The sequence below is a fragment of the Sinocyclocheilus rhinocerous genome, unplaced genomic scaffold, assembly GCF_001515625.1.
Source record: "Sinocyclocheilus rhinocerous isolate Xijiao unplaced genomic scaffold, SAMN03320098_v1.1 scaffold19, whole genome shotgun sequence".
Classification (NCBI taxonomy): Eukaryota; Metazoa; Chordata; class Actinopteri; order Cypriniformes; family Cyprinidae; genus Sinocyclocheilus; species Sinocyclocheilus rhinocerous.
The window spans coordinates 1,630,915-1,655,278 of record NW_015638975.1 but is presented as its reverse complement, the minus strand read 5'-3'; the positions used below and the strand labels follow the sequence as shown (position 1 = coordinate 1,655,278).

The 24,364-nt window shown below is 37.8% G+C and overlaps 5 protein-coding genes across 11 annotated transcripts in view; 4 read left to right on the top strand and 1 right to left on the bottom strand.

Moving 5' to 3' along the window:
- Positions 1-3,366, top strand: part of vrk3 (VRK serine/threonine kinase 3) — a 12,791-nt gene extending 9,425 nt beyond the window's left edge. Inside the window, exons 9-15 of the mRNA XM_016566133.1 lie at positions 536-638; positions 747-839; positions 925-1,057; positions 1,144-1,264; positions 2,443-2,501; positions 2,598-2,734; positions 2,968-3,366. Of these exons, the coding sequence (XP_016421619.1) occupies positions 536-638; positions 747-839; positions 925-1,057; positions 1,144-1,264; positions 2,443-2,501; positions 2,598-2,734; positions 2,968-2,979 (658 nt within the window). The 3' untranslated portion in view covers positions 2,980-3,366. The remainder of the gene's footprint in view (positions 1-535; positions 639-746; positions 840-924; positions 1,058-1,143; positions 1,265-2,442; positions 2,502-2,597; positions 2,735-2,967) is intronic.
- A 100-nt stretch (positions 3,367-3,466) lies between these two features.
- On the top strand, positions 3,467-8,392 carry acd (ACD shelterin complex subunit and telomerase recruitment factor). Of its 4 annotated transcripts, none has more exons than XM_016565950.1 (13): positions 3,467-3,695; positions 3,777-3,898; positions 4,186-4,276; positions 5,251-5,330; positions 5,418-5,462; positions 5,577-5,611; positions 5,769-5,920; positions 6,011-6,089; positions 6,206-6,376; positions 6,450-6,530; positions 6,650-6,951; positions 7,099-7,211; positions 8,144-8,392. In XM_016565950.1, exons 1-13 carry the CDS (start codon positions 3,576-3,578, stop codon positions 8,226-8,228), a joined length of 1,476 nt encoding a protein of 491 aa, XP_016421436.1. In that variant the 5' UTR covers positions 3,467-3,575; the 3' UTR covers positions 8,229-8,392. The 4 variants fall into 4 exon arrangements, with proteins under 4 accessions (XP_016421436.1, XP_016421435.1, XP_016421437.1 ...); XM_016565949.1 differs by having other exon boundaries at positions 6,450-6,557; XM_016565951.1 differs by having other exon boundaries at positions 6,450-6,557; positions 7,135-7,211; positions 8,144-8,391.
- Positions 8,393-9,416: 1,024 nt separating this feature from the next.
- On the top strand, positions 9,417-15,950 carry LOC107750527 (prolyl 3-hydroxylase OGFOD1-like). 3 transcript variants are annotated; one of them, XM_016565944.1, is made up of 14 exons: positions 9,417-9,633; positions 9,797-9,942; positions 11,038-11,084; positions 11,168-11,268; positions 11,344-11,460; positions 11,709-11,800; positions 12,481-12,609; positions 12,687-12,800; positions 13,993-14,072; positions 14,214-14,470; positions 14,533-14,649; positions 14,788-14,846; positions 14,972-15,170; positions 15,898-15,950. In XM_016565944.1, exons 1-13 carry the CDS (start codon positions 9,477-9,479, stop codon positions 15,128-15,130), a joined length of 1,575 nt encoding a protein of 524 aa, XP_016421430.1. In that variant the 5' UTR covers positions 9,417-9,476; the 3' UTR covers positions 15,131-15,170; positions 15,898-15,950. The 3 variants fall into 3 exon arrangements, with proteins under 3 accessions (XP_016421430.1, XP_016421431.1, XP_016421429.1); XM_016565945.1 differs by lacking the exon at positions 15,898-15,950 and adding an exon at positions 15,667-15,699; XM_016565943.1 differs by lacking the exon at positions 15,898-15,950 and having other exon boundaries at positions 14,972-15,601.
- Positions 15,951-16,090: 140 nt separating this feature from the next.
- Positions 16,091-18,417, bottom strand: LOC107750528 (F-box/LRR-repeat protein 8-like). Its single transcript, XM_016565946.1, has 2 exons — positions 18,046-18,417; positions 16,091-17,037 (listed from the first exon to the last, which is right to left on the bottom strand). Exons 1-2 carry the CDS (start codon positions 18,180-18,182, stop codon positions 16,110-16,112), a joined length of 1,065 nt encoding a protein of 354 aa, XP_016421432.1. The 5' UTR covers positions 18,183-18,417; the 3' UTR covers positions 16,091-16,109.
- A 78-nt stretch (positions 18,418-18,495) lies between these two features.
- tradd (tnfrsf1a-associated via death domain) lies at positions 18,496-22,680 on the top strand. Of its 2 annotated transcripts, none has more exons than XM_016565948.1 (6): positions 18,496-18,543; positions 19,019-19,065; positions 19,150-19,303; positions 19,437-19,717; positions 21,915-22,041; positions 22,163-22,680. In XM_016565948.1, the coding sequence occupies exons 2-6, from the start codon at positions 19,045-19,047 to the stop codon at positions 22,459-22,461; spliced, it is 882 nt and encodes a 293-aa protein (XP_016421434.1). In that variant the 5' UTR covers positions 18,496-18,543; positions 19,019-19,044; the 3' UTR covers positions 22,462-22,680. The 2 variants fall into 2 exon arrangements, with proteins under 2 accessions (XP_016421434.1, XP_016421433.1); XM_016565947.1 differs by having other exon boundaries at positions 18,515-18,604.
- Positions 22,681-24,364: the final 1,684 nt, after the last annotated feature.

Genomic DNA, 24,364 nt, shown 5'->3' with positions numbered 1-24,364 from the left:
ATATATATATATATATATATATATATTATTATTTTATTTTATTTTTTGATCAAATAAAAGCAGACTTGCTAGTCATAAGAGGCTTTTTTCAAAAGCATTTAAAACATTTTACTGACCTTAAAGTTTTGAATGGCAGTGCACATATAATCATAGATGTCAATACATAGTGAGAAAAGCCTCAAGACATTCAAGATAAGACGTTACAATAATTATATTGACATTACAAAAATGGCTTTTGAAGCCAATATATTTTATATTTATCATAGTCTTATAGCCAACAGCAATTCATTTTGCAATTGGGAAATGGTGGAATGTATTTACATACATTTTTCCACATCTCATCTGTAATAATGTTAGTCTTTGTGATTGTGTGCACTGACGTCTTTGATCATTGATTTGCATTTCACTGATTTTCATAATCTTGCATCATGAGCACCACATTTTATGATTGTGTGTAAAGATAAAAAACAGTTCAACGAGCATGAGTTCACTGTGGAATCTAATCATAACCATATTCATATTCACTTCCCTGCAGGTTTTTAGTTTTTCCTAGCATGGGTCAAACTCTACAGACAGTCATGGATGAAGGGAACGATACTCTATCTGAGAAAGCTGTGCTCCAGCTTGCACTGCGACTAGTGAGTGTGCTATTAAACGACGTTCAGATTTGTTTCTATTTCCCTAGCCATGCCATTCTCTATGAAAAGGATGTGTATATATAGTATGTGTGTGTATGTGTTTTGTAGTTGGATGCATTGGAATTCATCCACGAGAAGGAATATGCCCATGCAGACATCCATGCTGGAAATATTTACATCAACACTGACAGTCACACAGAGGTCAATAAGCATGTCCCTTATGAACTGAACATATATACTCTATATATTACTTAAGTATTAAAGCGTTTGTTTGTTCGTTTGGTAGGTTTTCTTGTCAGGCTTTGGTCATGCATTTAGGTTTTGCCCTGGTGGAAAGCATGTGGAGTACAGACAGGGTAGCCGCACTGCACACCAGGGTAACATCAGCTTTATCAGTGTGGATTCTCACAAGGGAGCTGGTGAGCATCACTTGTTCATTGCATTACTTACTTTATCCATGTAGGAAAGCAAGTCTAATTTACTATGGTCTATGGGTGTTTTGCAGGTCCCTCTCGTCGTAGTGACCTGCAGTCTCTGGGTTACTGTATGCTGTATTGGATGACAGGCTCACTACCCTGGAGTCAGCTCTCTCAAACAAGCTCGGCCATTGCTGCAGAGAAGGAGAGGTCAGTGAAACCACAAAAACATCTTCATCAGGCATATATTCAAGAGAGACCGGTTGCATAAACTGCTTAAACAAGCCTTACAAGTTAGTCATCAATTTTTTTTTTCAAGACTGGTCACAACTTTAAGTCAGTTACATAAGAAGGTAAATTTGAATCCAGAAAGTAAGACTGATTACCCCTTGGCTAACTGCTATGTGGTCAGACTAGTTCTTGTAACACAGTAACATAACATAATAATAACATAGTGGCTTATCATATACTTACTACCAGGAGTAGTGTGGTATAGTTGTTAAAGCTTAGTGGTGGTAACTGGTAACCTTCAAGAAACAAACCTTTACTGTGAGCAAAATGTTTTGTTGATACTAAGGACCCCTAAATATGATGGACCACCTTGTTAAAATATGAAGGGAACTATATATTTTAAGGCTTGTTAATACTTTGAGTTATTTTTAAAAACTTTAATAATTGGTCTGAATAAAATTCGAATAATAAAGTTAAAATAAAAAAATAATATCTGAAAAAAATAAAGTATTACTATTAAAAATTTTAATTTAATACATTAAGATAATAGTTTATATAACAAAGAATTGTAAAAAACATTTTTACGGGTTTTTTTTACAAATTGTCTGTGGACCCCCTAGTACCCCCTTGAGGGTCCTTCTTGGAGTCCAATTTGAAGAGAGCTGAACATAATCTATAAAGGCATTTCTTACAAATACGTTTTTGTTTAAAAATAAAATATACAAATATTTTTTTCTAATAAAGAATCAATTATTTTTATTTCCACCTTAGCTTGTGTACCACCTTGCTAGCTTGTGTCCTATTGCTTACTTTTGAAACTTGCTTTTTGCAGTGCTGCAGATATTGTTGGCTCTTGTATGATAAATTGCTTGTAATGTTCCTTTGAAATAGAAGCATCTTATTGATTAATTAAGAAATGAAGATTGCTAGCCCATCATGAGCCCATTAGCTTTCATTGGCTGAAAGTACATGAACAGATTTTCATTGAAATACAAGCGACTGCTATCTGACTACGTCATCATACCATATGCATTTAGAATCATAAAGGAACATCGCTACTGGATGTACAATTTTCAAGAATTAAAACATACCACTTTACAGAGGTAAGGCTACAGTTATGTGCTTTTATGTTGAATATGTTTTCTGCCTGCCTACAGGTATATTTCTGATATCACTGGACTTTTGAGTGGCTATTACAAACAGAAGAAAGCTTCAGGTGAGCATGCTTGTTTCTATTCTCACTTCATGTGCTTAGTGCTAGCGAAGATGCGTATGTAATGTAATGTTTTTTTTTGTTTTTTTTGCAATTTAGGTGCATTACAAAAATACCTGTCTAATGTGATGAGCCTGCAGTATACTGAGAAACCAGATTACACACTTCTGAAAGCTGGGCTTCATGAGAGCTTACAGAAGATGGGTGGGAGTCTGAATGAATCACTGAATTTGCAGGTAACACATATTGCAATATTTACATGACTACTCCTATATATTGTCTGCATATTATAGGTAACATAGTCCTCCAGTTTCATTCTCATGTATTTAATACAAAACTGCAACAGCTAACAAGGTAGCTATAAAAAATAAATTGTTCATGTGCAATTTTTAAGTTGGCAACTTGTATTCATGATCATGCTGACAGTTTGTGAAGTCTCAGTCTCACTTGTTTCTATTTTTATGTACAGGTGAAACCATAATGACAAGAGGTGTGGAATGTGATTTAATGGTTTTATGGAATGTTTAAGAAAGCTTTAATGTTTTACAAGCAACTTTTGTTGCAGTTTTTACAATGATATTGCTGTGTGCATGTTTTCTCTCATAGGTCGAGTTTTAATCACTGTGATTTATTAGTTGTTGTTGTTGTTTTTTTTAAATAAGAAAACAATGTTTATTTGTAAGGGTGACTTTTTTTATACAACAAATCATTTCTCCCCATTACATTTCATGCTATCAGTGAAGGTAAAGGTTTTGTTGTAGGTTTACACTTTGGGAAAGGGCATGTTCATGTTATAAAGAGAATTATTTTTGGTATTTTTCCTTTTTATAAGTTGTATTGTACCTTACTAAAAATAATAAACAACAGTACCCAAAAATGTTATCTGTTTTTTTAATAATCATTGCTACCGCAAGGGGGCATCAACGATTGCGATTGTAACGGAACTCAAATCGCCAGGTGTAGTTTTCTACACGGAACCAAAAGATAGCATCAATGTTCAATAAGGAGGCGCGAAGACTTTGATGAGCTCGTTTATTGTGTTTACACTGGTGGACAGTAACAGATAAGTTACACACCATGAATCCACCAAAGATAAAGCGTCGCCGAATGGCTGAGCTGGAGCCGTGGATCGAGAAACTCGTCCAAAACTACGGCCAAAGCCAGTGTGAAACGACTGTAAAAGCCAACGTGGTCGGCGTAAGTAGTAGCAAATGTGTGTGATCATCTATGTGGAGTGTCGCGTGAGTACTGAAGCGCGGGTGTGTGTGTGTGTGTTAGGTGTGTGATATCTCAGACTCGCAGCGGATGGAGCACACAGATGCCTGTATGCTGTTCATGTCCGATGGGAGCGCTGTCATTCCCGCGGTGCTTAGCGACGCCGCGTGGGAGCGTCTGCAGGAGTGAGGGACCTATTAATGCTCTGTTATGACACCACTCACTACACACCTGAGCCCCTGTTTTTATCTAACTCATCTGGATAATCGGGCCCAGTGAAAATCGTGCTGAAATAAGCACAATCTAGCTGTTACAAGGGCTCTGATCTTCTGCCTTGCAGCAACTGTTGCCTTGAATTTTGCACTTGCATGAGTGAATTTCAGAGAACACTACTTTCAGTTTTAGTGTAATGACAGTAATTCAATCAAACTCAAACATGACTGTGTCAGAGTTTTGTCTTCTGTTTCTTCAGCATGGAGGAGATGGACTCTTTTACAGGCCTGCACAATGCTATAGTATATGTACGCAGCTTTGAACTGAAGTTCGACATGAACCCTGATCTGGTATGTTATATGTATGCAATTTTTTCATCCCAGCCTCTCAACATTCTTCATTTTAGTGCTGATGCATTACTAATCGAAAAAAGTCATGCCATCGGATAGAGACAGAGCAAGGTCACCCTGGTATATATTGCATAAGTATGACCTATAATTCATACAGTGGCCTGAACGTTAATATTGCGCCCTATTGATGCTTATTGTAATTTTGCTTGTGTTGCAAAAATGTTAAAATTTTTGTTGAGTTCTATTTTAATTGAACTTAATTCTTTGTGGGGGAGATTATAAAGCATTTAGCTGAATTTCAGCTTCATGGCAGTATATCTGGTTGAAAAGCGTTTAATATTTTCGTTTAACAGTTTTTAGGCTTGTTTGGTCTAGAAAACTCATGTAAATTGAACTTAAAATTAAATTTAATAATTAATCTTAAATCACAGTTGTGTTTCAGGCTTTAAGGAGTCTTGGCTCATTGTCTCACCTCTATCTTCCATATTAATCCATGTTTCATATTACTTCCTGCCTACTCTGTAGTGTACTATCCAGAAAAAGTTGCAAAGTGCAAAAAAAAGAGGAGATGAATAATTTTTTTAAATAAAATATTTTATTGGGTAGAAATTGAGATTTTAAAATATTTTTAAAAATTTCTCCTCTTAAATTCTTCAGCTTTGGAGTCAAAAAGTTTGAAAACCACTGCCTCGGGGAGTTGAAAAACACTGTGTTAAGGCGAATTTTCGCAGGTGAAGTGTAGTCATTTCAGTGGAAATATGCCTAGTTGGGAATTCAGATTTCTCAATGGTTTCAAACTGGTCACACAGATTCACCGTATTGACCAACAGATAGCTTCTTGGTTTAAAAGTGACTTCTGTGAGAACTGTGCTTCATACACAGCTACACTATTGACGATAGACCATTTTGCTTGCAGAATTTTGCACTTTTAAGTACATGTTTGTTTTGTTTGATTGTTTGTTTGTTTTTTTCAGGCATCTTGTCAGTTTTACTTGAAAGTCAATCAAATGAACATCATATGCATCGCCTCAAAGCACCACCACCCCCCCAGCTGGCAAGTCATTGATCTCTCTACTAAGCGTGCGAAGTGATGTTTCCTAATCGCACTAAATCAATAACAGTTAATCGAATTATCTTTCAGCACAACTCTCTCATCAGTCAGAGATCAGATCATAAAGACATGGAGGTGCGTTGACCTTATTTATAGTTTGTGTGAACACGTACATCACACAGAGAACTGCAGCGTGTTTTTAAGATGATGTGTTGAACAGTTAGTGTTAATTGTATTGCTCTCTGTCAGATCCCACAGGGAGGGTTCAGTAAGTTCAGCCTCTGGTAAGTATCACACACTCTTTCTCTTTGTGTTTCTTTGTAAAGCTTGCATGTACACACACCTTTTGCATTGAATGCCTGTAATTTGGATTCGTAATGTCATTTATAAAGCGAAGACACAGAAATGATAAAGATGTGCGTTGTGCACCTAATTTCCCAGGGGTCTCGCTCTCGTCTCTGTTGGACGTGTGGCACAATGACATTATAATAAATATTCTGAATGATGCAACGGAGAAAATAACCATGTCTGCAACATATTGTCCAAGTGTGGCGACACCAACTCACTGGCACAGAGAGAGGCTTCACTGGAGGGTAAAGCTGCTTCCTTGGCAACTTAAAGGCACCAGCTGTTGACCAGACAAATTATCATTGCGTATGGGTGTGTGTGTGTGTTTTTTCCAGGGACAGGAGCAGTTCATTGTCCCCGTGCCTTTTCTGCTCATCCCGGAGGAACAGAGGGAGCTGATGACAGCTGATCCCAGTACTGTCTGCTGTCTAATTAATTGCTTTTTTCATGACAACCCTTTGGGCATTCAACCAGATTTCAACATGCATGTGGCGCCCTGTGCATATGTGTTTTTGTCTCGTGCACATCAGTGCGCGCAGGTGCAGACAGTGAGAGTGAGACGCCAAATGACTTGGCCCCGCCCCCTGAAGAATCGCATCCAACCAGCGCGTCGAGTGCAAACCAAACAATGGCCGCTCAGGACGGTTTAAGTGTCTCATGTCCAGATGAAGGGCCGTCTACTCTGGTACACACAAGACCAGGTGAGATTTTACAAAAGAAAGTCAGTGCTGTTCCGAGTAGATGTGTTATTAAACCCATCCCTCTGTCTCCCAGAGGTTTTGTGTGGAACGGGGGAGCTGTCTGGGGATGGAGAGAGCCCATGGGATATGTTCACACAAGAGCCGGCTCTATTAGGTAGACGTTCCACCTCAGACTCAAATGATAATTTCCTGTTTAAGCATATATTTATTACAATAACAGGGCGTCATTGTAATTGTGCACTAAGCATTTCAATCATTTTTGTGCTGATACAGACCCAGAACAAGAAAGTCAATCGCTTTTAAAGGAAGTCCCCCCATTGCCTGTAGCAACAAGCACCCAAGCCCAGTTCTCAAAGCAGATCTCTGGAGGGGTGTCGGTGGATGGCATTACACTCAGTCAGAGACCGAAACAGACCCAGTTTAGTCCGTCCCACTCGAGCGATAAGTCTTTCAGAGACCCCAGTCAGGAACAAGACAAAGAGCGTGCGCTGAGTCCTCCCTCGTGGCTTGTCCATAATACAGCCCCACCCTCTGAACAGAGGCCCCTAGCGTCTCCACCCACCAAAGCCAGGAAAGTGAGTATAAATGATATTAATGATATTTTGCTTTGTCCGAGCTGGGCAGTGTGGCTCACTTGTGTAATATGATATGATTAATGCTTTCTGTGGGACTAACCAAATTAAGAATATATCTAGTCCTAATCTATTTGTGTATTGCATCAGAAATGTGGCTACATTGTCCCAGCTTCCCTGTTGCAGGTGCACTCAGATGGAACGCCTTTTTCCTATTTGTATCATCCACAGCCTCAGGTTGCCACAGCCCTTGGCCATTTCCAGTGAGTATGATGTGTTCCCCACTGACACATGCTGATTATAACATGCTTGTAATGTGATGGCCAATGATCTAAGAACTGTTTCACAGTTTTGTATTCTTGTACTTACACAATAGCAGTCAAAAATTTGGACGTGGTGTATATATATTACTGACTCAACTTTCCACAAAAATATTAAGCAGCAACTGTTTTCAACTTGGATAATAATGAAATGTGTCTAGAGCAGCAAATCAGCATATTAGAATGGTTTCTGAAGGATCATCATGTGATCCTGAAGATCCAAAATTCAGCTTTGCATCACAGGAATAAATTACATTTAAAAATAGAAATCAAAATAGAAAATAGTTATTTTAAATTGGAATAACATTTCACAATATAAGCATTTTTTTTATTTGAATGCATAAGAGACTCAAAAACATTTAAAAATCTCACCAACCCCAAAATCTTGAATGGTAGAAAGGTAATATATGCATGTATATTTTACTGTAATATTTTTATTATATCAATATTTTTATATTTTATATATATAATATGAAATAATATAATACATAGTATATACTTGATATAAATTATGTATAATATTTATGTATATAATATATATTTATTGTATTTTTCACAATTTAAGCATATGCCTTTACAACAAAAGGTTTGTGTGAAACAGTTTTGACTGCTAGTGTACCTATAATAAAGCTTTCTAGATTTGAAATCTGAAAACCAGATTAGCATCAGAAAAAAAATGAGAGCAGAGTGTTAGCTAGACAGTGGACATAAGTGTGTAACATCAGCGGTCCAGTATGAAGAGTAAAACCAAATCCCCTGGGAATGAAGCCATCGTCTTTCAACCTAACCACAGTAACCTACACCCCTCATATCCAAGATCTATTTTGCTGCTGGTTTCTACCTGTGTGTGTGTGTGTGTGTGTGCGTCTGTCTAGAATCCCAGGGCATCTGATACAGTGGGCGGTGCGTTATCTGGGGACCTCTGACTGTGCAGATGTCAGCGCTGAAGCTGGTTCATAAACCATTACCTCAAATGAGATGATGTTAGTTTTTTTTGTTGTTGTTGTACAAGTGTTTTTTTTTTTTAATCTTAGGTGTAGTCCAAAAAAGGTATATTTTCTATAATATTCTACTGTTAATAGATGCTGCTGTCTTAAGTGTAACTTAATTGCACTGTGTAAATTGTAATAAATGTTAATATTGAAATACTATGACCCGTGTCACAATTTGTATAATTTAATCACAATTTTACTTGCGTAACCATGTTTATCTCTTTTAAGCCATGGTATTAATGCTTTTTACCAGACAGAAACTTTGATTTGTCACAAAGAAATGACTGAAGGTGGGCACATTGCCAAAACACCTTGGTATCAAATTTCAAAATAAAGTGAAGATGGAGATTTGTTTTACACAATGATAATTAACACTAAATTATACATCTGAAAATGTGAAGATAATATATTAATCATGTTCATCATGCCATTAAATAAAAAGGATTATTGAATATGAACAACCTACATAGACTATACACACACACACACATTTTTTTCTTTTTTTAAATAAGTTCACACTTTTATTGTTAAATTGATAAAAAGTTATAGAAAAGACTTTTGTTACAAGAGGCTTTTATTTTGAATAAATGCTGTTCCTTTTTAACTATATTTATAAAAACAATCTTGAAAAAAGAATCCTAGGTTCCATATCGATCTATCTATCTATCTGACTATCTATCTATCTATCTGACTGTCTATCTATCTGACTATCTATCTATCTACATGCCTACACCAAACATGTTTGTGTATATTTATGTATATATTAAACTACAACTGTTTCCAACATTGACAGTAAATCAGCATATTAGAATGATTTATGAAGATTCATGTGACACTAAGGACTGGAGTAATGGCTGATGGAGTTTCAGCTTTGCCGCCACAGGAATAAATTATATTTTAAAGTATATCGAAGTAGAAAACTTATTTTAAATTGTAATAATATTTCATAATATTACTTTTTTACTGTATTTAAAACATAAAAATGTTTACTGATCCCAAACTTTTGAACGGTAGTGTATATATATGTTGTTTTTTGGACAGAGTATTTCATCAGAATATGATTTCAAAAAAATTTTCAGAGAAACTATGGGCTCTTCCACAGCTGACCTGGAGGGGCAGTAACGATCCAAAAGCGCCTCTGACTGAATATGCACGAAGAAGACCCTAGAAAGAGAAAACAAAAGTCCCCCTGGGTTTATTCCCTCATGGTCTTGTTATGCCAGCTAAAAAACGACAAAATGATCCCGAAACGGGTAAAAAGAATAAGAAAGAGAAACGAGGTGAACTCGCCGTGATTAATTCGGATTTGAGGGATGAATCTGTCCAGAAAGGCATGAGAGACGCATGGCAGAGGAAAGAGAGCTACACTAATGGTATGTTTGTCTACCCACGTGACACAGTGAGCTTGCACGAGTTCAACAGTCTTTTATACAGTTACTGTTAGTCGAAAAGAGCATAATCTGTTTGCTTTATAGAGATGAAGCAAACTGGTCTGTGTATCTGTCATGTCTGTGAATTATCTGGTCTCTGTTCCAGGTAATATCCACCTGGACTGTGAGCCCTTCCCTCACTGTCAGATCACTCATTTCCTGCAGAGTAAGATCTTTGTGGAAAGTCTGCAAGCAGAGCTCCTGCAGCTGAATTTCAACAGCAAGTCAAATGATTTGTACAAGTTTCAACAGGTATCAGTCTGAATTATAGGTACAGTGGGTACGGAAAGTATTCAGACCCCCTTAAATTTTTCACTCTTTGTTATATTGCAGCCATTTGCTAAAATCATTTAAGTTAATTTTTTTTCCTCATGGGAGAAAGTTGTAGAAAGTCAACCATCACTGCAGCCCTCCACCAGTCGGGGCTTTATGGCAGAGTGGCCCGACGGAAGCCTCTCCTCAGTTCAAGACACATGAAAGCCCGCATGGAGTTTGCTAAAAAAACACCTGAAGGACTCCAAGATGGTGAGAAATAAGATTCTCTGGTCTGATGAGACCAAGATAGAACTTTTTGGCCTTAATTCTAAGCGGTATGTGTGGAGAAAACCAGGCACCTGTCCAATACAGTCCCAACAGTGAAGCATGGTGGTGGCAGCATCATGCTGTGGGGGTGTTTTTCAGCTGCAGGGACAGGACGACTGGTTGCAATCGAGGGAAAGATGAATGCGGCCAAGTACAGGGATATCCTGGGCGAAAACCTTCTCCAGAGTGCTCAGGACCTCAGACTGGAACTAAGGTTTACCTTCCAACAAGACAATGACCCTAAGCACACAGCTAAAATAACGAAGGAGTGGCTTCACAACGACTCTGTGACTGTTCTTGAATGGCCCAGCCAGATCCCTGACTTAAACCCAATTGAGCATCTCTGGAGAGACCTAAAAATGGCTGTCCACCAACGTTTACCATCCAACCTGATAGAACTGGAGAGGATCTGCAAGGAGGAATGGCAGAGGATCGCCAAATCCAGGTGTGAAAAACTTGTTGGATCTTTCCCAAAAAGACTCATGGCTGTATTAGATCAAATGGGTGCTTCTACTAAATACTGAGCATTTTTCAGTTTTTCTTTTTTAATAAATCTGCAAAGATGTCAACAATTCTGTGTTTTTCTGTCAATATGGGGTGCTGTGTGTACATTAATGAGGAAAAAAAATTAACTTAAATGATTTTAGCAAATGGCTGCAATATAACAAAGAGTGAAAAATTTAAGGGGGTCTGAATACTTTCCGTACCCACTGTATATATTATGAAGAAGTGAAAACTGAGTCCTGAATTCTGTTTCTTCTGCAGTCAGATGATCTGAGAGAGAGAAAAGAACACCATATCTCACAAATAAGGTGCTCCAGAGTTCAAATGAGCTTCCGCGTTAAAGTTTCTGTCATTGTTTTGCTCACAGACTTATTGTTTGTTGGGATCTCAGGTCTGTGATTTTTGGGGAGTTTCGTGTCTGGTTGTCAGAAGTGTTGCAGGTGGATCTGGAGGCGACTGTCGATATATCCTGTGCAAAGTACGAGCATACAGGTAAACCATCTGACCACTTTTCGACCAATCACTGGGGTGTAGGCAAGGAGATGCAGATGTTTTTTCTTTGTGCAGATGTTTTGCTGTGTCACGATGATGAGCTGGAGGGACGAAGAGTTGCGTTCATCCTCTATCTGGTACCTCCCTGGGAGGTGAAAGATGGAGGGACACTGGACCTGTTCAGCACTGATGGTGTGTGATACAAGAACATAAATGGTGTCATTTTACCCACAAAATTCGTCTTAAGTTTAAAATAAGTTAAATCATGCCATTTGAGTCATGATATTCAACAAAAAAAATCATTAAAAAGTTATTACATTTTTATGTAAGATTATAAGGTTATAGAATATGTAGGAATGAATCATACACAAGGACCATGTGTAAATGTATTTAATTGTTGGTTAGTTAATTAATTAATTATAATTGTATATTTTTCATAGAACACTGTCAGCCTGTGAGTGTTGTCAAGTCTCTGCTCCCTTGCTGGAACTCTCTGGTGTTTTTTGAAGTGTCCCCCGTCTCCTTTCATCAGGTAGTTAGAAAAAGTGTTGTTTTAGTATGATTTTTATACTATTATAGTATTAATTAATATTTTGAATGAGCTTTTATTTGTATGATTTTAGTTATCTTTTCAGTTTTAGGAGTTTTGTTATGTGCTTCTGGCATTTATTTATTTATGCTTTAATTTTTATGTTTTAGTTTTAGTAAATTTAGTGCCTCAGCAAGGCAACATTTCAATTTTTAGTTCAAGTTTAGGTTTTTCAACTGATTCAGTATTATGTCAATTAAATATGATTTTTAAACTAAGTTTTAGTTTAGGGATAGTCCACCCTATAATAAAAATTCTGTCATCATTTACTCACCTTTATGTCATTACAAACCTGACTTTCTTCTGTGGAACACAAAAGAAGATATTTTCAAGAATATTTGTACCTAATCCGTTTCGGTTCCCATTGACTTCCATTGTATGAAAAAAAAATACAGTGGAAGTAAGTTTGGTTATCAACATTTTCCCAAATATTTTTTAATGCAAACGCTGGCTTGTATATAGGTATTGTAGGCCATGTATGTTAGCTTTGTTCTACAATAAATAAACACATTCTTCAAAATATAATCTTTTGTGTCTTTTTAACTATCACAACACTGGTCAGAAGGATTGGTTGTGATTTACATCTGTTTTAATGAACTAAACGGCAATCTTGACTCTCTTAGGTGGCAGAGGTTCTTTCTGAGGAGAAGTGCCGTTTATCTCTGAGTGGTTGGTTTCATGGCCCTTCTCTACCAAGACCCTCGCGCTACATCGAACACCCAGTTCCCCGTCGCACTCATATCCCCAGAGATGTAAGTCAAGTTAGCGTGAGAGACCGTTTTTGGCCAAAACTCAGCCTGTATCTTCTCAATCTATGCGTTTGTTATAGGAGAGTTTGCTATTTGAGTGGGTGAATGAGATGTACCTGGATCCTTGCTATCAGGCTCGGGTACAGCAGGAATTCGAAGAGAGTTCTGAGATTTGCTTGCCTAGTTTCTTACAGGTTAGTCATCATCATTAGTATTTATTACACAAAAATTTTCAGTTATGTTTAATGTACAGTAGGACACATACATATGTACATCAGGGTTTGACAATGCACCCTATGAGCAAAACACATTGGTACATGCTTAAGAATTGTATATATTAACTGTTAAATAAACTCTGCCAGAAGATGCTTTTATAAGGCCCTTTTAGTCTGTGCTGTTGTGGAGGTCCATGTATAATTGATGCGAAGGAGAAATTCCTGTAGATGTGAAATTTAGTGACATGTCCCATGCCTACACTAGAGGCATGTAGTCAGAGTAAGTTTTAAATAATTAAGTGTCTAAGTTACTTATTTATATTTGTGCACATGTAAGACGTTTGCAGACTCCGCATGCAAGAATATGCTTATATTGTGCTATATGTACCATACCAATAGAGCTAAATTACAACGAATATGCCAAAACACAGTTTTGTGTATGCATTAGCGGTAACATTTTACAATTAAGTTCAATTTGTTAACTTTAGAATTTTTTAATCTTAATGTTAATTTCTTCTATTATATTTTTAAGTCTTTATGAAATTGAAATTCACAATTTCATCTATTTTCTAAATGCATGCTATTGATCCATGCATCTGTTTTATTTTTTATTTTTTTTATTGTTTTGACCTCATATTTTTTTATTGAAATGTCTAAACTCTGTCCTCCAGAATGACCGATTTCTCTCTAGTGACATATGTTGGACTTCTCCAGTCTTTTAGTCCAATTAAATCCCGCCTCTTTATTATGACCAAATGCAAGCTCGCATTCAGATCTGCCTGTAATTCAACCAGCAACTGGATGGAGACCTAATGCGTTAACTGATGTTAAAGAATCAAACCTTGTTGTTAAGTGTATTTGTGTTAATATATACCTGCCTTTATAAGCCATATCACCCTGTAGCCCAAGACCTGTAGCTGGTGTGTGGTGAGCGCACTGGCGCCATTGTCCTGTGGCTGTTGTCACATCATCCAGGTGGATGCTGCACACTGGTGGTGGTAGAGGAGAGACCCCCCATATGATTGTAAAGTGCTTTGGGTGTACAGCAATACACAATAAAGCGCTATATAAATGCCTCATTCATTCATTCATCAGAAACTATTACATACTGTATTCGTACACACAAGTATCTATAATGCTGATATCCTGAATTCTGCCCTTTAACTGTCAGGAGGAGAAACTGAGGCAGGTGCGCAGTGCACTGCAGTTGTCTGAAATCCAGTGGGAGAGGAAGGGGCCACCCAATAAGAGGTGAGAACCAAACCACCCGTCTTTTGTTTGATAATATTTCTACTATTTATCTCTTCCTGTCTGCACGTTTTTGTTGTTTTCTGGTATGTTTCATGTGATTTGTTTATATGCTCATGTATTAATGCCCGTCACTGTGTTTAGGTGTTATGGCTGTGTAGATATGCAGAGCGTCCCATCTTGTGTACAGGAGTGCTGGGAACTCCTCTCCTCTGAGTCATTCTTCATCCTCTTATCCAACCTGACCGGTCTCCGTCTACACTATCTGTGTGGCGATGAGGATGAGAGCGAGAACGAAGATGGAAAGAGTGAGACAGAGAATGGAGATGGAGAGGGAAATACACAAGCATCAGCATCCACTACTGATGCTGGTGCTTCATCAACTGAGAAGAAAGACAAAGGTAATCAACGTGTGCATTTTTTCCCCTATTTTTACAATAATTTTACCTGTGTATTCTTGCAGGACCTCCTACTTGTGTAGGAGAACTGCGTCGCTGGACACATGGCGACTATACATTGTTACATGATTCTGTCAAAAGAGAGTATGCATTGGATCTGCAGCTTCACATGGGCTGTGCAGGTATGAAATCTGACATTTACGTTTGCCTTTTTTGCAATTAGTTGATAATTGTGTTCAGTATGATTTAATTTTGATTGAGGGACAAAGGGTTGAAAAAAGAGAATTAGAGTCAAACATCAGCCTCTGTTTTTCTATCAGGGTGGAAGTCAGAGTTTGGGGGATTTACATCCTATATTGCACATGATGAAGATGAGGAGGTAGGTGATGGTGTTGCACAATGTCAGTTTGTTTTCATTTAATGATTTATTATATTATAACATATGCAAACACGGCAGACTAGTGCACATTATTTATTTTGTTGACACTGTGTTTTTTTCCGTAGCTCCTGACAGTGTATCCTAAAGATAACTCCCTCGCTCTGGTCTACAGAGACAAAGACACCCTCAAGTTCATCAAGCATATCAATAATAGCAGCTCCAGCCAACTTTCTTCCCAGAATACCACAGCATTCTATGACTTCTCTTTTAACTACTATGAATGATGAGAGAAAATCAAAAGTTTGATTGGCTGGCTGACTGTATGTGAGTATACGAAAGCAGAGTGCATTGGTTATACATTTCATAACATTTTGAGCTTAGTATACACAAACAAAAATAAGTTTGAATTATAAGGGCACTTTCATTTTTGAATGTGCAAGTGTCACTTCCAACTACAAAAATTCAGTGCTAAGTGTGATGCTCGAAATGAAATGTAATCATTTGATTGTTAAAAGAGCATTTGTGCTCGGATGTCAATAAATGTTAATAATTAACACATGAATATTGATGTTTGTGTTCATTTGAAGCCCATTGTGTTATACCACAGATCTATAACAAGTGTTAAACACCAAATTAAGTCTGAGAACATCAGTGAAAATGTTTGTATTTTAGGTAGTTCATCATCATTATCTACTCACCTAAATGTCATTCTGAAACTGTATGCATATATATGTAACCTGTATGCATTTCTTTATTCTTTGGAGCATAAAATATTTTGAGATATTTTGAGAAACTTTTTTTTTTTTTTCTCTCCATACAGTGGAGATCCCGACTCCACTCCCGTCCATTCCCGACGCTCAATTTCTTCTTTTGTGTTCTGCAGAAGAAAGTTAGTTGTACATGTTTGGAATGACGTGAGGCTGAGTAATTAACGAGAGAATTATATTTTATATTTAAGTGATTTCAAGTTAAATATATTTGAAGTTTAATTCAAAAATGTACATGAATAGCAGAACATCTTAGTATTTGGTTTGTCTCCCTTTTGCTGTAGTGACCTAAACCTGATGATCACATTCTCCAGCATCATTTGAGAATGATCCAAAGAGCATCTCCCGCTTAAATGGAAACAAGAACATCTGACCGTCTGTAAAAGTATTTCGCATAATCAGTGTGACAAATGTAGTTATTTGATTAGACTTAAAATAGTGCAAGAGCACTTGAGAGCATTACTTTAGTTTAGTGGAGGTCCATGGGTGAGGCTCTTTACGTTTTGAGTGTGAATCTGCAGAGATTTGGACAGTTCGTGATGAACGCTGTTATTACTTCTTGCGAGACCACACAATAACAGTGAACCTCTTGGAGCTTGATGCACTGCTTTGCTAAGGCTATCAGCTCAGAGTTAAGTTCAGGAGACGGGATTGTCTGCAGCTCCAGAACCTCTAGCGTGTTTGCGTAACTCTGCCTGACTATCCGAACCTCATCTAACAGCAAAGTCCAAGTGAGCAGCCGAAGACATCGGACAGGGATGCTGGGCTGCAGTACCCCTGGAACGTGCAATTCGGGAAGGGTGTGGTCCAGCTCAAGTTCCACCCAGAGACGTGGGTGTCTCAGTTTTAACTCTAGCCATATCTGGTCACAGAGAGGCACGGTGTATTTGAGCGAGCGTTCGCAACGGAGCTCTAGCTTCTTTAGTGCTGGTCGTTCTGGCAACATGAGATCTTTAAAGACGACTTGTGAGAGACTGGCCTGGAAAACTCCAAGAACGCTGAGCGACTGGCAGCATTTCAGCGCTTGCCTTAGCGTTTCAGCGTTGACGGCACACACCAGAGAGTGATTGTTGATGTAAAGACTTTGCAGAGCAGGGCAAAGCATGGCTACACTCCTGACGAAGGAGTCGCTGAGGGTGAAGGGTACACCCTTTAGGTTAAGCACAGTTAGGGACGACCCGTTCGCCAGTATGTCCACTAAGCCTTGCTGCAGGTCCTGACCAGCATAAAAGAGAGGTGTGTTCCCCACACAACAGATGGAAAGTGCTTCCAGCCGCCCGTCACCCCTGGCAACTGCCTGCCACAGCACCCGCAGTGCTGTTTTGCGATTGGCTGGATCGGTCAGACACATTATCAGTTTCAAATTTCTGACCAGTGGCAGAAGAGCAGAATATCTGTCAGGGACACTGGTTCCTGACTCACACCTAAGACGAGAGATAAAATATGTAGTGCTGTCAAACGATTAATCGCATCCAAAATAAAAGATTTTGTTTACATAATATATGTGTGTACTGTGTATATTTATTACATACATATAAATAGACAGACACACATGCATTAATATATTTAAGAAAATGTTTGTTTATATAATTGACCCATACAATGTATGTAAATATACCCCAGCGACTTAAGACTGGTTTTGTGGTCCAGGGTCACATATTATGTAAACAAAAACATTTATTTTGGATGCGATTAATCATTTGACAGCACTAAAAATATGTCAAAGAGCAAGACAGGCATCATTTCTGTTGTTTATTGTTTTGTTACTATTATGATGAGTATGTATTAAAGTTCATGTGACCATTTTATGACAGTGTAGTAGTGTATGGTTCAAAGTCTTTACTAATGACGAAACATGCTTTTATCAAGGTTCTTAATCAGCATAGAACCTTTGGTCAAATATGGAGCCATGGAGGAGAAGAAGAAAGAAATCACACAGGAGATTTCTTTAATAACTCAAATGTTTCTCCTAGACCGCAATGAGATTATAACGAGGAATGGAGAGCTAATGGAGACTTTTAGTCTCTTGCTTCTCAAAGGTTTTCAAACCCCAGAAATCTCACACCTTTTCTAAAATTTTCGTAATGTCTCAAACTGGGCTCAGAGTGACCAACATATCAGTCTGCAATCAAAAATGAGAATTTTTAATATAAATGTAATAAATTATTAAACTTTCTTTATAACATAGGCTTATCTTTGTAATTTAGAGTTATAAAGTCAGTCAATTTATTGTAACTGCATGTACTCTTATTATTTCTCCTGGGAATTTTTAGGAGAAACATGTGAGACAAAGTTAATACTTGCACGCAGTTTAATTGAGATCTCCATGAAGTCTCCTGAGATGTGAAAGAGCAATATCTAAGTAACAAAATAATCCTGCTGGGAGGGTTTCCTTATATCAGACGGATACAAGACAAACCAACAGCTCTTACCTGACTTCAGTATCTTTCCATGAGCTTGGATGTGTCATGATATTAGACCAATCCTTACAAACAGTAAATGCATTGCATTTGTCCTGTAAAGGCAGGAAGGAAAAAATATGAGCAAGGATCTCCTCTGGCAGATCCATTCCATTCCAAATCAGCCCTTTATCTTCTGTCAGCCGCGGTACATTAAAATACACTTGAAACAGGTGATCTGATATTATAACCGAAAACCTCTTAATCCAGCACAGTTCGTGATGACTCTGCTGTCTGTATGTCTGTCAGACTTCTGGGGGGGGCGGGGGGGACATATACGTTCTCAAACTTCTGTACTTCCTCCTGCGTTACGAGTTCCGTTGTTAAACGCAGCGATGAAAACAGACGTGGAGCGTTGAGCCAATCAACATAGAATGCGCGAAACTCTTAACCAATCAGATAGTTGAACATTGCAGTGGGTGTGTCTTAGTAGCCAAGACAGCGCTTCGACACCTCGAAAGATTCCTTCGTGTAAGTTTGCAGGCCTGTTTAGACTTCCTTATCACTCAGACAAAGTTAACCAAATCGTTGTGTAAGTAACATGTAATATATATAACAGCGCAGGTTTCATGTTCGCTATCATGTGAATTGAAGGCAAGCAGTATTGCGTTATGTTAAACTTTTGTTCACGAGAAAAGTAAAATGTATAAAAATAAAAGCCACGAGACTTGTGTGAGCGAGCGTGTGTAACGTTATATGTTTTATCCACTGACCTCTTAAAAATGTAAAAAGTTAACTTTTTTAAACGTGACGCACCATATTAACTCGACCATCGACCATCAAGCTCACAGCCTTATAAGGAAGTGGTTAGATCCTGAAACACACACAAAATAATGTATTTTTTGTGTTAATCTAATAAGATCCTAATGGAATTCTCCTTTGCTTGCACAATTTCTTTGTGTGTGTGTTTTTTTTTGTGGAGTAATTTGTTTGTTCACACTCACAGGATTGAGACAGGAATTTGATCAGAAGATGGACAGTATAGACACAAAGGTACATTGTGTTTACATTTTTGTCTGTCCAGATGTTGTTGTAAGTGAATTAACATTGTGTGTATGATTTTATCTTCATCTGCAGAGGTTATATGACAGCAACGGCAATGATGGTGCATTTTCAGGGTGTGCTGTACTCTTCTTAGGGTCTAGCAGTCCAGCACACAACCTTTTATCACTTTACAAAGACGAGCAAGGGAAATTCAGCCTGTTCAAGGTTATTAAACTCACCCTTATAGGTAAGCGTTGATAGAAGTGGCCACCAAGTAAATATTAAGTGTACAAAAACTAAAAGATTATGGTGTTTTAGATATACAGTAGATTTATATGTGTTTGTGTTGCAGTTGATGGTTCTAATTGTATTTGATCCAGATTCTGTTGGTGGACTGGAAGGGTACGAAATCCTGAAACTGCACGATGCTGATCCTTTCCTTGGGGTGGAACTTAAATTCATGGCCATGCCTCCCTGTCAGCGATTCCTGGAGAGCTATGCATGTGGTTCGCTTGCTCAGTTTCTGTCCCAGCATGCCTCACGCCTTCTTACTCTTCCTGATGGGGTTGTCATGGAAACACAGCTCAAAGCAGGGATACATACGTTGGACCAAAGCCTTCAAGATGTAGAGATGTGTCTGGAGCACATACGCCAATCACAGGTATGTGTGTTTGTTTATGCTGATATGACCGCCAGGATAGCTTTATATAGCTCTGTACTTTTATGAGCAGCTGTTTGCACAGTACGTCAGATAACGGAAGTAAATCACAGTTCACTGCTGCTTAACAGAGGCAGTTTCATGATTTTTTTTCTGACCTTAAAGTTTACGATGATTCGTATTTAGGCAAAGTTTATATTTAGGCCAAAAGGTCATTGGTGTAAATGGTGCTGGGAATTCCCCGAATCAAGAGAGCCTCAGATATTGATAGTAAGTAATAAGAAATGTTAATTGAGCATGTTCTTGACACATTTTCAGCTCTGAGAAGAAACTACAGGTTCATCGATTAAAGATAAGTTGATTTGATCTCATAAGCATGTTTCGGATTGCTGCCTAAATGTCAAGTTTTCTATACAAAATGCGAATGCTGTAACATATGTACTGTTCTGAAACCTGTTTATTCTGCTTTTGTGGTAGATTATATGTGGTGTCTGCAGAAACCGAAATGTCTGCAAATTTCAAATTATTGCAACAGTATTGTAGTATCAGGGATCAATGGTGAAAACAACTAAAAAATAACTCATTTTTGTGAAGTGATTCTCTGCTGTAAATTTTACTTTGGACATCAAGTGGAGATCCAACGCAGAAACCAAATAGTACAAAAGTAAATAAAATGATCAAACACTGAAATGCATTCTTAACATGATTACAAGAGATAATACAGGCTGAATAGAAAAATTTGCTATTAGACTAATTTGCTTTCTAAATTGATGGTTTAATGCTCTTGGCAGCCAATAATTCACTGCAGTGTTTTTTGAGGATGAGTGGATGTCACACATCTGTCTTGGCATCTGCTGGCAACTTCTTCAAAGCTTAATTTGTGCTGTAGAGTTAGATGCAGTGACTAGAAGTACTTACTTGACTTGGCATCAACAACAACAGATATGAGAAGCATTTTCCTGCCTTTTAAAAGTCAATAGGCCTATTTGGTTTGTATACTTTCTTTCTATGATTATATGGTTGCAATTTTATCATTTGCATTTAGCCCGTTTTTCCCTGCTGTCTGCAGCCTTGTCAAGACAGAACTATGAATCAGTATTCGTTTTTTACGTTTGCAGAGTCAGAGATGTGAAAACCATTCTTTTGCTTTCAGTTCCTTCAGGTGCTCTTGTATTTGCTCTCTTATTTTTCTGATGTAAAATCAGGAATGCATGCTGTCGGACTGAGATTTCAGGGATTATTGCTGATTTGGCTTGAACAAAGAGTGACATGAAGAAGATCTGTTGGGATTCTCATTAATCATTTGCAACCTTCTTATGCCAAAACTAGTCAGGTCAGAAGGCCTCTGACCTCTTGCATATTCTTGCTATAAAGCCGTCCTTCTCTGTCCTGATGTCATTATGGACATTGTGTCTGCAAATGTAGAAGTACAGGTGTTATGTGAACCAGTCTGATGAAAACAGTGAGAGGATATCTCATTATTGTGAGACTCCCAATGAAATTAACACCATTTGAGAAAAATGTAAAAGGGATAGTTCACCCAAAAATGAAAATTCTGACATTAATTAGCCTACTCACCCTCATGTCGTTCCAAACCCGTAAGACTTTCGTCTTCGGAACACAAATGAAGATATTTTTGATGAAATCCGAGAGCTTTCTGACCCTGCATAGACAGCAACGCAACTACCACATTCAAGGCCCAGAAGAGGTCGTTAGGACATTGTTAAAATAGTCCATGTGACATCAGTGGTTCAACCTTTGGTACTCTTGTGAATGAGCATCGAAAGACTGACACGCAAAAGAAGAAATTGTTAAATAAAGTCAGTATTTTTGTTTTCTTCGCGCGCAAAAAGAGTTCTAGCTTCATAACATTGCGGTTGAACCACTGATGGACATGGACTATTTTGACGATGTCCTCACTACATTTGGGTCTTGAACATGGTAGTTGCATTGCTGTCTATGCAGGGTCAGAAAGCTCTCGGATTTCATCACAAATATCTTCATTTGTGTTCTGAAGATTGAATGAACGACATGAGGGTGAGTAATTAATTTCAGAATTTAAATTTTTGGGTGAACTATCCCTTTAAATCTCTTTTTTTAAATAAACGGCTGCCGGTTGTGCCTAACCTATGAATGTAACAATATAGTTCAGGTGTTTTCAAATAAACAGCTGTTTATTTAATGGATGGCTGTTTTGTAGCCTGTGCGTTTGCGGGATGACGAGGTCACACAGTTGGAGCAGCAGCTGCAGAACAGCTTCGGTCCTCCCAGTCAACCGCCGCAGGAGCTGCCCAGGAACTGCTTTCTGTTTCAGAAAAGAGTTTTTGGTGAGTTTTAACTATTTAAATGTATGTGATGATGCAATTTACATTTGTATTTCTTTTATCACAGACTAGTTTTCACCTTCAAATTGTTCGATGTTTGTCTCCTCCTTCCCTGTGCTCTCAGACGATAGGCCTTTGACTTCAGCAGACCAGCAGCGGTTCGCTGCTCATGTGGGACGGGAATGGAAACGAGTGGGACGGGCTTTACAAAAGAACTGCCGTGCCCTAAAAGGCCCTGCTATCGACAATCTCGCCTATGAGTATGAGAGGGAAGGGCTTTATGAACAGGCCTATCAACTGCTTGGACGTTTCATCCAATCAGAGGGCAGGAGTGCCAAACTGAGCCGTCTTATCAGTGCACTAGAGGAGACAAAACTGACAAGCATGGCAGAGATCATGCTGGGCATCCAGCCACGAGATTGAGACTGTACGAGAATGAATGAGTGATGTGTATGTGTGTGTGTTCTTTTTGTACAGTACATGTGTGATTGTTTCTAAGATATATAGCTAAATTTGAAGAGTGTGCACTCTCATTTTTGTGAAATGTTTTTTTTTCATCATGACCTTATAATTTCTATCTGTCTCTTACTTGAAATTTCACAATCACTTGTCGTCTGCCCAGAATAAAATACATTTTAAACAAAGAGTTTTTCATGCATATTTCATGCATAACTCAAGATTTGTCCTCCACATTGTCCTGTCTGCGTTTTATCAGGTCAGGAAAAGTTGCATCTCAAGAGTCGTTATGTGCATAAGAGCAACAAACTGTAGATGCTAAAAACAGCATCACTTTAACTTCCAGAACTTGAGTGCGTTTTTAAACAGTGAATTGCCCTTCACATTGAAGGGAGCACTTAGTGTAGCAGGACTAGTGCTACAGCACAGCTAATATGGATTGACTCTTAATCGGCACATTACATGAAATCACTCATACGTTAAAGACAACTGGAAATACAGAGCTTGACGCCACTTTAAAAATTAAATTGTGGGGACCAAATTCCTGTTATGCATATTAAGGATATTACTGAACTATAGATTACTTTCATAATAATGTTTCTAAATAAACTGCTTTCTAGTCCAAAAGCTTAATCTGATTATAAAACCGGTCCACTGAGTATAGGTCACCTATATTGATCTCATTTTTTTAAAAGAGACCAGAAAGGATAAATATGACATGAGGCAGTATTAAAGAATCCTAGTTGAATGTATATTGCTTTTAGAAATTCAATCCTGAAATCAATGTTCGGACTTTCTATAAATAAACACCAAGCCTCATTACTGTAGCATGTTACTACCAAACATTTGGAGAAAAGATTGTGGATTTCCTGTTGTTGTTGTTTTTTTTCCTGACGTTTTTTGATCTGAGAAAAAGGTGTGGTGAGATGAATTAGTCAAATAATCAGTTGGGGAAAAAAAATGTAAACAGGAAAAATGAAAAAAGGCAACATCTGGATCTGATTGTGTTCTAATACGTTATGAGATGCTATTATTCTTAGAAATTAATTTTAGCTTAATGGTATCTATTGAGGGCGGTCAGATTAATGAAACGGATGAGGCCTTTCTCCATTAAAGCAAAAAAGGAATTGCGAGTTTATATCTCAAAATTCTAACTTGATAAATTCCAACTTTATGTCTCGCAATTGCAATTGTGACTTTTCCCTCTGAATTCTGAGTTTTCATTTTGCAATTCAGTTTAGACTTTATATCTAAAAAGAGTCAGAATTGTGAGATATAAACTCAGATTTGCAAGAGGAAAAAGTCAGAATTGTGCTAATTTTGTGAGGAAAAAAAGTTGAATTGCTTTTTTTATTCCATGGTAGAAATAAGCTTCCATAATGCACAGACTAAAAGCTAAAAGTTGGTCTGGAACAGCGCATGTGAGCGAAAAAAGCAAGAGAGAAACTGCACTCCTAATCAAATTAGAGGACTGGAACATTTTTTTTTGTCTTTTTTCCTACGCACCTATATCTATTACCTGCAGGTGTGCGATGATGATTGTTAAATGAAACATTTGAATGTTAAAATGTTAAAATTTTGTATTAGGAACATCCAAATATGGCACCCATATTACGATAGGTTACTGAAACAGCCATCCTGTGGAAGAAGGCTCCACACAATACTAAAATAGGCCTGCAGTAATACAACAAAACATAAAATACATAAAAATGAGCAGAACGTGGGACATATCCATTACGTCAACAAACAAACCAAACAACCTCAGAGCTATAGCTACAGTTGTGCTCAAAATTATTCATACCCTTGGTAAATATGATCAAAGAAGGCTGTGAAAATAAATCCGCATTGTTTATCCACTTGATCTTTCATT